Raw genomic sequence first — 13,207 nt, 5'->3', positions numbered from 1 at the left:
TAGATAGATAGATAGATAGACAGACAGACATATGACAGACAATCAAACATAGACGGACAGACAGACAATCAGACAGACAGACAGACAGACAGACAGACAGACAGACAGACAGACAGACAGACAGACAGACAGATAGATAGATAGATAGATAGATAGATAGATAGATAGATAGACAGATAGACAGATAGATAGACATACAGATAGATAGACAGACAGACAGACAGACAGACAGACAGACAGACATATGACAGACAATCAAACATAGACGGACAGACAATCAGATAGATAGACAGACAGACAGACAGACGATAGATAGATAGACAGACAATCAAACAGACAGACAGACAATCAGATAGATAGATAGATAGACATATGACAGACAATCAAACAGAGACAGACAGATAGTTTAGTTTTAGTGCTATATTCCAAGTATTTTGAAGCTGTTTGATAAATGTGCTTGAGAAACTGGTTGAAATCGAAACCATTATTTACTAAAAAAAAATTTTTTTTATGGTGCTCAAATTAAAGCATTTGATGTGTTACATCAGATTTGACAGAAGGAAAAATCAAATGGGTTTGCAGCAGCATGAAGGTGATTAAATGATGTAAAATCTATGGTTTGAGTCCTCCCACGTGGTGTGGCATTACTCATCTTCTGCACTCCATCTGTTGGAGAAAAGTCACCATTGACACTGTTCTTCTCCATCTGTCTTCCACCCCGTCTTTCCCACCGCAGATTAAACAGGAAACAATTATTTCAGCTCTGGATTGAATCTGTGGGGAATGCAGTTAAAATTAATTGACCATCAAGGCATGAAATCAAAATAGATTGTATTAACTTCCTTAATAAATGTTCATTTCATGTCACTTAACTGTAATCCAAACACCTGCTCTTCATCACTTAGGCTGTTATTATTATTAAATTATGACTCTTTGTCCTGATGCAGTCTGGGGACATTATAATCATGAACCACAGGAGCAAGGACAAATGCCACCTCAAATTCTCCCCATACAGCTATTTTTCCAGGGATGTTCCCCGCAAGGTCAGTCTGTGCAATCACCCCTAGTTTTCCAGCATGTGAAATGTGAGGCTGTGTGCTGCTGCCCTCTGCTGGGTAATGCGTCTAACTGAATTAGTGTTTGAGTGCTGTGTGTCCTCCTGTTCAGGTCACAGGCGTTGTGATGGACGGCGAAGGCTGCGCCCAGTACATTCTCTCTGGAACGTGGGATGATAAAATGGAAAGTGCAAAGATCATAGAGAGCAGCCACGGCTGTGGAGGATCAGAGGGCAAACAGAAAACTGTCTATCAGACTCTACCGCCAAAACTACTGTGGAAGAAATATCCTCTGCCGTAAGAATCTATCATTCTATCATTCTATCCATCATTCTATCTATTGTTCTATCTATTTGTCTATCTATCGTTCTGTTGTTCTATCGTTCTATCTATCGTTCTATCAATCCCTCAATTGTTCTATCATTCAGTCTATCATTCTATCATCTATCCATCTATCTATCTATTATTATGTCTGTCATTCTATCTATCTATCTATCTATCTATCTATCTATCTATCTATCTATCTATCTATCTATCTATCTATCTATCTATCTATCTATCCCTCAATTGTTCTATCGTTCAGTCTGTCATTCTATCATCTATCTATCCATCCATCTGTCTATCTATCTATTATTCTGTCTGTCATTCTATCTATCTATCTGTCTATCTATCTATCTATCTATCTATCTATCTATCCCTCAATTGTTCTATTGTTCAGTCTATCATTCTATCATCTATAGTTCTGTTCATCTATCTATCCATCTGTCTATCTATCTATTATTCTGTCTGTCATTCTGTATATCTATCTATCTATCTATCTATCTATCTATCTATCTATCTATCTATCTATCTATCTATCTATCTATCTATCTATCTATCTATCTATCTATCCCTCAATTGTTCTATCATTCTGTCTATCATCTATCGTTCTGTTCATGTATCTATCCATCTATCTATCGTTGTATCTATCATTCTATCTATCACTCTATCATTCTAACATTTGATATATCGTGCTTTCATTCTTTTGGTCTATCATTGTCTATCGTTCTATAATTTATCTGTCTATCATTCTGTCTGTCATTATCTATTTTGCCATCTTTCTTCCCATCTATCTATCTATCTATCTATCTATCTATCTATCTATCTATCTATCTATCTATCTATCTATCTATCTATCTATCTATCTATCTATCTATCTATCTGTCTATCGCTCCTTCATTCTAACGTTCGATATATCATTCTATCATTCTTTTGTTCTATCATTCTATTGTTCTGTCTATCATTATCTATCTATTGTTCTATCTATCATTTTATCATTCTATCTATTATTCTATTATTATCTATCTATTTATCTATCTATCGCTAGTCTATCTATTGTTCTATCATTCATTCCATCGTTCTGTCTATCTATCACTTTGTCTGTCATTCTGTCATCTATCTATCATTCTATCATCTATTGTTCTGTTCATTTATTCATCTTTCTGTCTGTTTATCTGTCGTTCTGTCTTTACTGCCATCTCTTTATCATCTGTTTATATATCCTTTATTTATTTATTTATTTATTTATTTATTTATTTATTTATATAAGGCTCAACACCAAAGTTGGAGCACCAGTGCTACCAAGTAAATAATTTAATTTCGAGCCCAGATATATTTATCTTTAATATTTTGTTTGGTAAATATCTACTCTCTTTTTTTCTCCTGTAATTCCAGTGAGAATGCAGAGAACATGCATTACTTCTCTTCTTTGGCTTTGACTCTGAACGAGCCGGAGGACGGCGTGGCCCCTACTGACAGCCGCCTACGGCCCGACCAGCAACTGATGGAGGCGGGCTTGTGGGACGAGGCTAACGCTGAGAAACAGCGTCTGGAGGAGCGTCAGAGACTGGAGAGGAGGAAAAGAGAGGCACAGGCCAACCTTGCACTTGAAGAGGGTAAGACAGCCTCACAAACACATATTGTTTCACACACTTAGCAGACGGTATACAATACAAACAGTAGGAGATTATCTCACTGAAGATGTTTTGTCCTGGATTTGACAGGCAAGGAGGCCGAGAGCTACCTGCCCTTGTGGTTTGAGAAAAGGACTGATACAGAGACAGGTGAGAGCAGCTACGTGTATAAAGGAGGCTACTGGGAAGCCAAAGACAGACAGGACTGGAGTCAGTGCCCTGCCATCTTTTAAAGCCTCTCTTCCACACCAGGACCAGCTTGCCACTCCAAGTCATCCTGTATTAGGAAAGCTGCTTACCAATGTTTTCCAGATGTGGAATATGCAGATTCCAAGGCACCCATATGTGTATATATATGTATCTTAATTTGATGTGCATTCATGGGGGCATTGAGACGCCTGTATTGTAGCAGGGAAAATTCACGTTGCATGGAAAACCATTGTAAGCACAATAGATGGAGGCACTTTATAAACGTCAGTGACAGACGATCATCTGGAGAATGTAACACTTCACCAGGAAAAAGATTCTTCCTCAGAGCTGATATATACACTGTTTCAGGTCAACTGTATGATATCCAGGAATTACCCGCCATTGTGTGCAGACCGAATGCCCTCAAGACTGTGTTCCTCCATTGAGCTGTAGTATAGACGAGGTGTTGTGTAGTTTCAATAGTGCACACATGCTCCATAAGCAACCTAGATAGAATCCAGATCAGTGAATTGATGTTGCTTTTACAAAATAACAAAATAATCAAGGCTTAGATATTTAATGCCAGAATTCGTTTTAGCTGCCCGTTTAGTTATTTAGCACAAGCGTATGTCAGTGTCATTGTGTAGGTGATGAATTACAGCTTAATGGAAATTTTCCATTTAAAGTCATGACTAAATGTTTGCAAACATGCTAAAAAATCAAGCTATCCAGTATTTGTTTATTTAAATAGATGAAGTAATAATACTTCCACATTGTTCCATTATATGACTCAGATTTTTTGAAATAGTTATGCAAATTAAGCATGCACTTCAACAGATATTTGTTCAGCACTCACAGGAAGGTATCAGTTTATATTTTAGGGTGTTTTGCAAACCTTTGGCCTTGACTATATTGTCAATAACTAGCATTTTGTGGTGGCAATACTTTATAGTTTCTAGTATTAGCTGCTAAAGCACATTTACACTACATACTCCATGCTGCAAGGAACAGTGGTCTAGAATACTGACCGTAAACTGTAACCAAACTAAGGGTGAAGGCGAACTCATATTTGGGCATTAAAACCATCAGAATATTAGCAGACCACTGTTATGTACATTTAAAATGAGAATATACCATTTCAGAACTATATTAGTACATTGTGGACGATGTAAAGGAATGACTGATATTTACCATCAGTGTTTGAGTTTTTCATCAAAAAGAAAGTGTCCTCAGTAGTTTTTGAGATCAGTATGGAAGATGTTTCTGCCACTGCATGAAAAAAGGTGATTGCAATTTTTTAACTCACAATTGCGAGTTCATATCATGCAATTTCAACTTATACACATTTATATCCTAATTCTGAAAATTGAAGTCGAAATTGCATGTTCGCAGATCTGACTTTTTTTCTCAGAATTGCGTGATATAAACTTGAAACTATGAGTTATAAAGTCAGAATTGTGAGACAAACTCGCAGTTCTGAGAAATAGAATTGCGAGATATAAACTGAATTATCTGTTATATAAACTGAATTATATTTCGCAGTTCTGACTTTATAACACTCGCAATTGCGAGAAAAAAGTAAGAACTGCAAGTGTATATTGCTCAGAAAACTCTGAATTGTCATCTTTTCCTCAGAATTTTGGGTTACACACAATTGCGAGTTATAGTCCGAATTGTTAGATATAAATTGTTAGATATAAACTCGCAAGTTTATATCTCACAATTCTGACTTTTTTCTCAGGGTTGCATGATATAAACTTGAAACTTTGAGTTATAAAGTCAGAATTGTGAGATATAAACTCGAAACTGAGTTATAAAGTCAGAATTGCATTATATAAATTTGCAATTGCAAAACAAAAGTCAGAATTGCATTATATAAATTTGCAATTGCAAAACAAAAGTCAGAATTGTGAGATACAAACTCACATTTACAAGAAGAAAGCCAGAATTGTGAGTTTTTATCTAATAATTCTGACTTTATAACTCGCAATTGTGTGTAACTTGCGTCACAATTCAGAGTAATTTTGCACAATTCTGATTTCATTACTCAGAATTGTGAGATATAAACTTGTGCAAGTTTATAAAATTGTGCAAAATGACTTTATAACTTAGTTTCGAGTTTATCTCAAAATTCTGAGAAAAAAGTCAGAATTGCAAGTTTGCATCATTCAATTTTGAGAAGAAAAGTCAGAATTGTGAGATAAAAAGTCGCAACAGCCTTTTTTATTTTTTATTTAGTGGCAGAAACAGGCTTCCATAGATCAACTTCAGAAGCATTGCAAAAATTACACTTTCCAACGTACACAGTGTTAACCAGGACATACTGATAACTTAAAAAAAAAAAACTGATTACTATAACCAGATAAATTCAGCGTGATGCTGATATCATAATGCTGAAAGTTTCAGTGTTTTGGGACGTTGCACTTCAAGGACTCTTGTTGAAGTTCATCAGTTTTTCAATAGATGATGATGTGAATTTGCAGTTTGGTTGTCAAAATAAGCTGAATGTATTATATTTAAAAGAGGATATTGAAAATATATGTGCAATATTTCAAGGGTTGTCAGTGATCGCAGCGTTTCAGTGTTGGTGTCAGTGTACTTGGAATAGCTCTGGATCATAATTTCTCACTTAAAGAATTCACTTCCAGAATAAAAATTTACTGATCATTTACTCACCCCCATGTAATCCAAGATCCAAAATGTTCATGTCTTTCTTTCTTCAGTTGAAAAGAAATGAAGGTTTTTGAGGAAACCATTCAAGGATATTACTCAATGTAGTAGACCTTAACGGGGACCAGTGGGTTAAAGGTCCAAACTGCAGTTTCAGTGTAGCTTCAAAGGGGCTCCACACAATCCCAGTTGAGGAATAAGGGTCTTATTTAGTCAAACAAGTGGTCATTTTCTAAATAAAAGAATTTTTTTTTTTTTTTTTTAAGGAAACGCTTCGCTAGATAAGGCCCTTATTCGTCAGCGGGATCGTGTAGAGCCCTTTGAAGCTGCACTGAAACTGCAATTTGGACCTTCAACCCGTTGGCCCCCATCGAAGACCATTATATTGAGAAAAATCCTGGAATGTTTTCCTCAGGATCCTTAATTTCTTTTCGACTGAAGAAAGAAAGACATGAACATCTTGGACGACATGGGGGTGAGTAAATCATCAGGAAAAAAAATTCATTCCGGAAGTGAACTAAACCTTTAAAGCAACTCTATTAAGTTTTTTACCTTGAAAAATAAGTTTCAAGGTCATCTTTCACTGAGTTCTAAGCAAATGGTTTTTGTTTCCTTCCCTCAAGTATGTAAAGTTGGTGTCACGATCTGGGCTGTGGGGGTTTCCCTCAGCCACCTGAGGTCGCTGTTCCCTGCACTGCACTTCCTAATTGTTATCACCTGTCTTTGTCATCAGCACTCATCACATCCACAGCTGTTTTCAATCACCATTGTCTTTATAATCTCCACTCTCCCACTACCCTGTTGAGTCTGCATTGTTTTCCTGTATGCTGTATTGGTATGTGTGTCTCTGTGTGCCGGATCCCTGCTCTTGATCGTGTTCCCTGTTTTGTGTATCTTGCCTAGTTCTAGTTCTAGTTCTAGTTGTGTTGTGCCGTGTTGGCCTTTTGGTTTTGTTTTGTTCTGTTTATTTGTGTTTATTTAATTAAATATATCTTCCCCTGCATTTTGGACCCAGACTTCGTGTTTACCGTGACAGAATGCAGACTCCTAAGAGTGGTGGGAGAATGAAGATTATAAAGCCTGTGGTAATAGTGAACAGCTGTGGGAGAAACATGTGACATAATCAAGACAGGTGTACACAATCAGGGGAGTGAAAGTGCGGGAGGAAGTGAAACAGCGACATCGTGTGGAGAAGGGAAAAGCTGCAGCCCAGAGTCATGACAGTTGGTGAGTGGGTATGAAATTCATGGAAAAGGACTGCTTTAGCAACAGTGAATTCTACTCACTTGACTGTAGGGGGCGCAAAAGTCGCAAAAAATACACAAAACTAGAGTAGTATACTGACTACTAAAATATACTGAAATCTACAGGGCGAATATGAAAGTAAATTATTTATGTATTTATTTATTTATGTTTACATTATCTTCTCACAATATTTTGCATTTATCTCATGTTTAGCTACCGTTGCACTCAAATAAGTTTTAACCCTTTAGAACGTACGATCACACCGGTGTGATTTGTCTTGGCTGGTCCCTAGAGCGTACGATCACACCGGTGTGATTCGAACGTTTGCCGCATCACGTCATCAGCTGCTGAATTCAAATCTGTTTTGGCGCTTTTGCTGGCTCTGAGCCAGATCGGACGCGCTGAGTGCTTGTCATATTATCACAACTATTCAGTGTTTTCAACCATATAATGCTTATTTTAGGTTTCAGACATTTAAATAGACATAAGTACTCGCAAAACCATACATTTATAGTTTGTAAAATACACACTGATGTCTATGGAAGCGGCAATAATGATCCTACAAATATATTCTGACAGCATAATTTATTGATAACATATACAGATTATGCAGGTAACTATAAAGTCCACTCTCTTTTTCTCCCAGCTCACCAGAGACTTACTTTAATGTCTTTCGGGAGGAGAGGATGCATTTGCGTGTGTTAAATCCCACAGCTCGGATTCAGCGCGAACAAACATGGCGGCGCCCATCACCCGGTATAGATGAACTAACGCGGTCATAATAAAAGTATTTGGACTTTTAAATACATTTACTTGCACATATTTCGAAATCGGAATATAAGACATTTCAAAATATAGCGAGCATGCTTGTGAATATTAATAATAAAAAAGGGAAAACGAAATAAAAGCGATCAACGTGTCTTACAGTGCTGTTGTGGCTGCGGTGTGTCACATGACGCGTCGCCATGGAAACAGTAATGCCAAACATTCCAAAATAACGGTCGCCCAAAAAAACTTACTCTTTGGGGTTAGATAGAATATTTTAAACTCACGTGTGAAAAGGTTAATTTAACAATGATAACATGTCTGGATGTTTTATTCCATATAAATACTTGTAAGTAAATACTCAACAATATTCTCAGTTAATCCACTTTATAGTGACAGCACTATAGTTGCAGTACTATTACATCATTTGCTTACCAATGGATCCTCTGCAGTGAATGGGTGCCATCAGAATGAGAGTCCAAACAGCTGATAAAAACATCACAGTAATCCACAGCACTTTTGAAGTGAAAAGCAAGAATTTGTAAAAAACAAATTCACCATTAATATGTTTGGACTCTCATTCTGACGGCACCCATTCACTGCAGAGGATCCCCTGGTGAGCAAGTGATGTAATGCTAAATTTCTCTAAATGTGTTCTCAGTGAATTCTCTTTATATGACAGTACTATAGTTGCAGTACTGTTACATCATTTGCTTACCAATGGATCCTCTACAGTGAATGGGTGCCGTCAGAACAAGCCCAAACAGCTTATAAAAACATCACAGTAATCCACAGCACTTTTTAAGTGAAAAGCAAGAATTCGTAAGAAACTAATTCAACTTTAATATGTTTGGACTCTCATTCTGATGGCACCCAATCACTGCAGTGGATCCATTGGTGAGCAAGTGATGTAATGCTAAATTTCTCCAAATGTGTTCTCAGTTAATCCACAGTACTATAGTTGTAGTACTATTACATAACTTGCTCACTAATGGATCCTCTGCAGTGAATGGGTGCCGTCAGAAAGAGAGTCCAAACAGCTGATAAAAACATCACAGTAATCCACACCACTTTTGAATTGAAAAGCAAGAATTTGTAAGAAACAAATTCACCATTAATATGTTTGGACTCTCATTCTGACGGCACCCATTCACTGCAGAGGATCCATTGGTGAGCAAGTGATGTAATGCTAAATTTCTCCAAATTTGTTCTCAGTTAATCCTCTTTATATGACAGTACTATAGTTGCAGTACTATTACATCACTTGCTTACCAATGGATCCTCTACAGTGAATGGGTGCCGTCAGAACAAGCCCAAACAGCTGATAAAAAACATCACAGTAATCCACAGCACTTTTGAAGTGAAAAGCAAGAATCTGTAAGAAACAAATTCACCATTAATATGTTAGGACTCTCATTCTGACGGCACCCATTCACTGCAGAGGATTCATTGGTGAGCAAGTGATGTAATGCTTAATTTCTTCTCAGTTAATCCTCTTTATAGTGACAGCACTATAGTTGCAGTACTATTACATCACTTGCTCACCAATGGATCCTCTGCAGTGAATGGGTGCCGTCAGAATGAGAGTCCAAACAGCTGATAAAAACATCACAGTAATCCACAGCACTTTTGAAGTGAAAAGAATTTGTAAAAAACAAATTGACCATTAATATGTTTGGATTCTCATTCTAACGGCACCCATTCACTGCAGAGGATCCCTTGGTGAGCAAGTGATGTAATGTTAAATTTCTCCAAATTTGTTCTCAGTTAATCCTCTTTATAGTGACAGTACTATAGTTGCAGAACTATTACATCACTTGCTCACCAATGGATCCTCTGCAGTGAATGGGTGCCGTCAGAACGAGAGCCCAAACAGCTGATAAAAACATCACAGTAATCCGCAGCACTTTTAAAGTGAAAAGCAAGAATTCGTAAGAAACTAATTCAACTTTAATATGTTTGGACTCTCATTCTGATGGCACCCAATCACTGCAGTGGATCCATTGGTGAGCAAGTGATGTAATGCTAAATTTCTCCAAATGTGTTCTCAGTTAATCCACAGTACTATAGTTGTAGTACTATTACATAACTTGCTCACTAATGGATCCTCTGCAGTGAATGGGTGCCGTCAGAATGAGAGTCCAAACAGCTGATAAAAACATCACAGTAATCCACACCACTTTTGAAGTGAAAAGCAAGAATCTGTAAGAAACAAATTCACCATTAATATGTTAGGACTCTCATTCTGACGGCACCCATTCACTAATGCTTAATTTCTTCTCAGTTAATCCTCTTTATAGTGACAGCACTATAGTTGCAGTACTATTACATCACTTGCTCACCAATGGATCCTCTGCAGTGAATGGGTGCCGTCAGAATGAGAGCCCAAACAGCTGATTAAAAACATCACAGTAATCCACAGCACCTTTGAAGTGAAAAGCAAGAATTTGTAAGAAAAGAATTGAACTTTAATGTTTGGACTCTCATTCTGACGGCACCCATTTACTGCAGAGGATCCCTTGGTGAGCAAGTTATGTAATGCTAAATTTCTCCAAATTGTTCTGATGAAGACACAAACTCATCTACATCTTGGATGTTCTGAAAATGTTTTTGAGTGAGCTATAAAATGAAATAAAATAAAAAATATATAAAGCCATATAGCCTATATAAGAAACGATAAAATTGCTGTTAACGAAACAAACAAGCATTTTTGAGAAAGCCTATTTTGTAAAAGCGACTGTCCACGTGCCAGCAGCACGCAATGGGTCGGTCACCTTTCAGCAGGCGCAGTGAATGAATAGACGGTTCGCAGTGACGTATTGCACAGCTGATCTGGCAACAACTGGCAGTTCAGGGCCGATGGTATCTGCGCACAGGATATAATTAAACACATCTAGCTTCAGCAGTGCGGGAATAAGGTAAGAGATCATAGAAATGCATTTGGTCATTGGGACATTGTTTTGATGCACTGTGCTCTGTTTAATATGGCATCACAGTCTGTTGACGCCGACCGATGTGTTTATTTCCTCTGTCAGACCGCTAAATGCTGTGTGAGGTCTAACGTTACTAGTGTCAATCGTGAGCGTTATAAGGAAACGTTTTGTTATCATGATCAACTGAACGACACTATCAGCGTATGATGTGGTGAACAAGACAAGTGCGTCGTTCATGATCAGTCAGTTGTAAAACCTAACGGATAGACTATAAGTAAGAATATACACACTACAGGCACGTTTTGGCTTGGACAACCCTCATGGAAATTACACTTACAAATATATCGATGCTGCGGTGACTAGACATCATCGAACAGCTTCATTTGTACACATATGAACGTCCTCTCAGTACATGCTGGCTATTTTAAGTCGCGTTATTATAGTTGAAACTGACAAACAATGTAGCCTACGTTAATTATTGGTACATTTAGCTGGGCTGGACAGACGTCGCAGTTTCGGGCACCCCCTCACGGGATCCCGGATGAAATAAGTGTCTATAATTGACCACAGAGCGACCATTTGCTGTGCTGTCAGTCTAAAAGCCACTGAAGCAGTGAAGTCAGCAACAAAAACCTTTAGAGACTCGTTGTCCCGGCTGTTTAACCAACACAGCTCGTAATTTGTTTAGCATTTGCTTACATCGAACCATTTTAATACGGCGTTTTGAATAAACCAGGAGCACCAATCGAAAACCGGCAGCGCAACATTGGCCGATTTCTGATTGGTCGACTGGCTTATTAAATTTTCCTACGGTCTGTTCGGTGGTGGGGATTCATTCCGGTGATTCGAATCTTTTGAATCAAATTATTCATTCCCTGATTTGTTAAAGGGATAGTTCACCCAAATCGGTTTACTCACCCTCATGTCGACTCGTTTCAAGAGTTTATTTTATTTGCAGAACATAAAAGAAGGTATTTTGAAGAATGTTTATTAGTTGACCATTTTCTGAAATTGTTGTTAATGTTACAGAAGTAAGTAAGTCATACAGGTTTGAAACTACATGAGGGACAGTAAATTATGACAGAATTTTTATTTTGGGGCAAACAATACCTTTAAGTCTGGGTAGTCTCTTGTATAAAGAACCAATTTATATTTTGAATAATTAGAAATGTGTGTGAAATATTATAAAAGTATAAAATATTTAGTTTCTGTTGTTACATTATTAAAATGTTCTACCCATACTGTTTTAGTTATTTATACATGTATTTACTTACTTAAATCTATTTTATTTGGTTGTTTTAGTTGTTTTAATCTAAGCTTTTATTTAGTCTAATTTAATTTAATAATAATATAAAATATTATTGTATTTAATAATATTATAAAAGTACAAGAAAAAATAATATACAGAGGACAAGGGTGCTTAATAAAAAGAAAACTGACAGTTCGATTTAATGAACGGTTCGTTCAAATGTATTTTGAAAAATTATTATTATAAATGTTTGTAAAATATCTGGATAATATTTAGTTTCTATTGTTACATTATTACATTTTTCTACCCATTTTAATACTGTTATAGTACTGCATTTATTATTTATTTATGCATTACTTGTTTAAATTTAGTTTTTTTGGAGGGGTTGTTTTAGATATTTTAATTTAACCTCGTTTTATTTAATAATAATACTCTAAAATAGTAATATACAGTACAGATAATTATTTAAAAAATACAAAAAAAATAATCCTGCTAAAAATTAAATACCGTTAGTGTCACGCTGTGCGGGGAATGAGGAGCCAGTGGAATACACTTATTTATTTAAACAAAAGAACATAAATCCGGGGAACAAACAAACACGTCGAAGCTTCAAACAGAACAGAAACCAAGACGTAACATTATGAACGGACAAAGAAACTGGGGAACAAACGACAATTTAAAGGAAGTGGCTAATTACAAGGACAGGTGTACACAATCAAGGAAACGAGGGGGAAGTCCAAATATGGGCAAGGGTAAACCAAATAAACACTGAACCAAAGGGGGAGACAGAGGAATAAACCAAATCAATGGGAACACAGGGGGGAAAAACACTAGGAAACCACAACAAAACAGATCACAATCCTGACAGTTAGATTTATTTAAGCGAACTGGTTCGCTCGAACAGTTTGATTTAATGAACTAATATTAATATTATAAATGTGTGTAAAATATTATCTGGAAAATATTTAGCTTGTGTTGTTCCATTATTAAGTTTACTACCTATTATAATACGGCTATAGTACTGCATTTATTCATTTATTTATGTATTTACTTATTTAAATCTAATTTATAGCTATTTTTAGCCATTATTTTAATCATGTGTACGTGACTGAATTCGTTATAGCATATTATTCTCACCGTTTATGATAT

At 36.5% G+C, this 13,207-nt stretch overlaps 1 protein-coding gene across 1 annotated transcript in view; it reads left to right on the top strand.

Annotated features, from left to right (window-relative positions):
- osbp2a (oxysterol binding protein 2a) overlaps positions 1-5,769 on the top strand; it is a 33,310-nt gene extending 27,541 nt beyond the window's left edge. The window contains exons 11-14 of the mRNA XM_073830006.1: positions 948-1,043; positions 1,168-1,352; positions 2,769-2,989; positions 3,098-5,769. Coding sequence (XP_073686107.1) covers positions 948-1,043; positions 1,168-1,352; positions 2,769-2,989; positions 3,098-3,240 — 645 coding nt within the window. The 3' untranslated portion in view covers positions 3,241-5,769. The remainder of the gene's footprint in view (positions 1-947; positions 1,044-1,167; positions 1,353-2,768; positions 2,990-3,097) is intronic.
- Positions 5,770-13,207: the final 7,438 nt, after the last annotated feature.

Source organism: Garra rufa, chromosome 23, assembly GCF_049309525.1.
Source record: "Garra rufa chromosome 23, GarRuf1.0, whole genome shotgun sequence".
Taxonomy (NCBI): domain Eukaryota; kingdom Metazoa; phylum Chordata; class Actinopteri; order Cypriniformes; family Cyprinidae; genus Garra; species Garra rufa.
Note: the sequence above shows the minus strand (reverse complement) of the source record. Positions and strands in the feature narration are given on the sequence as shown.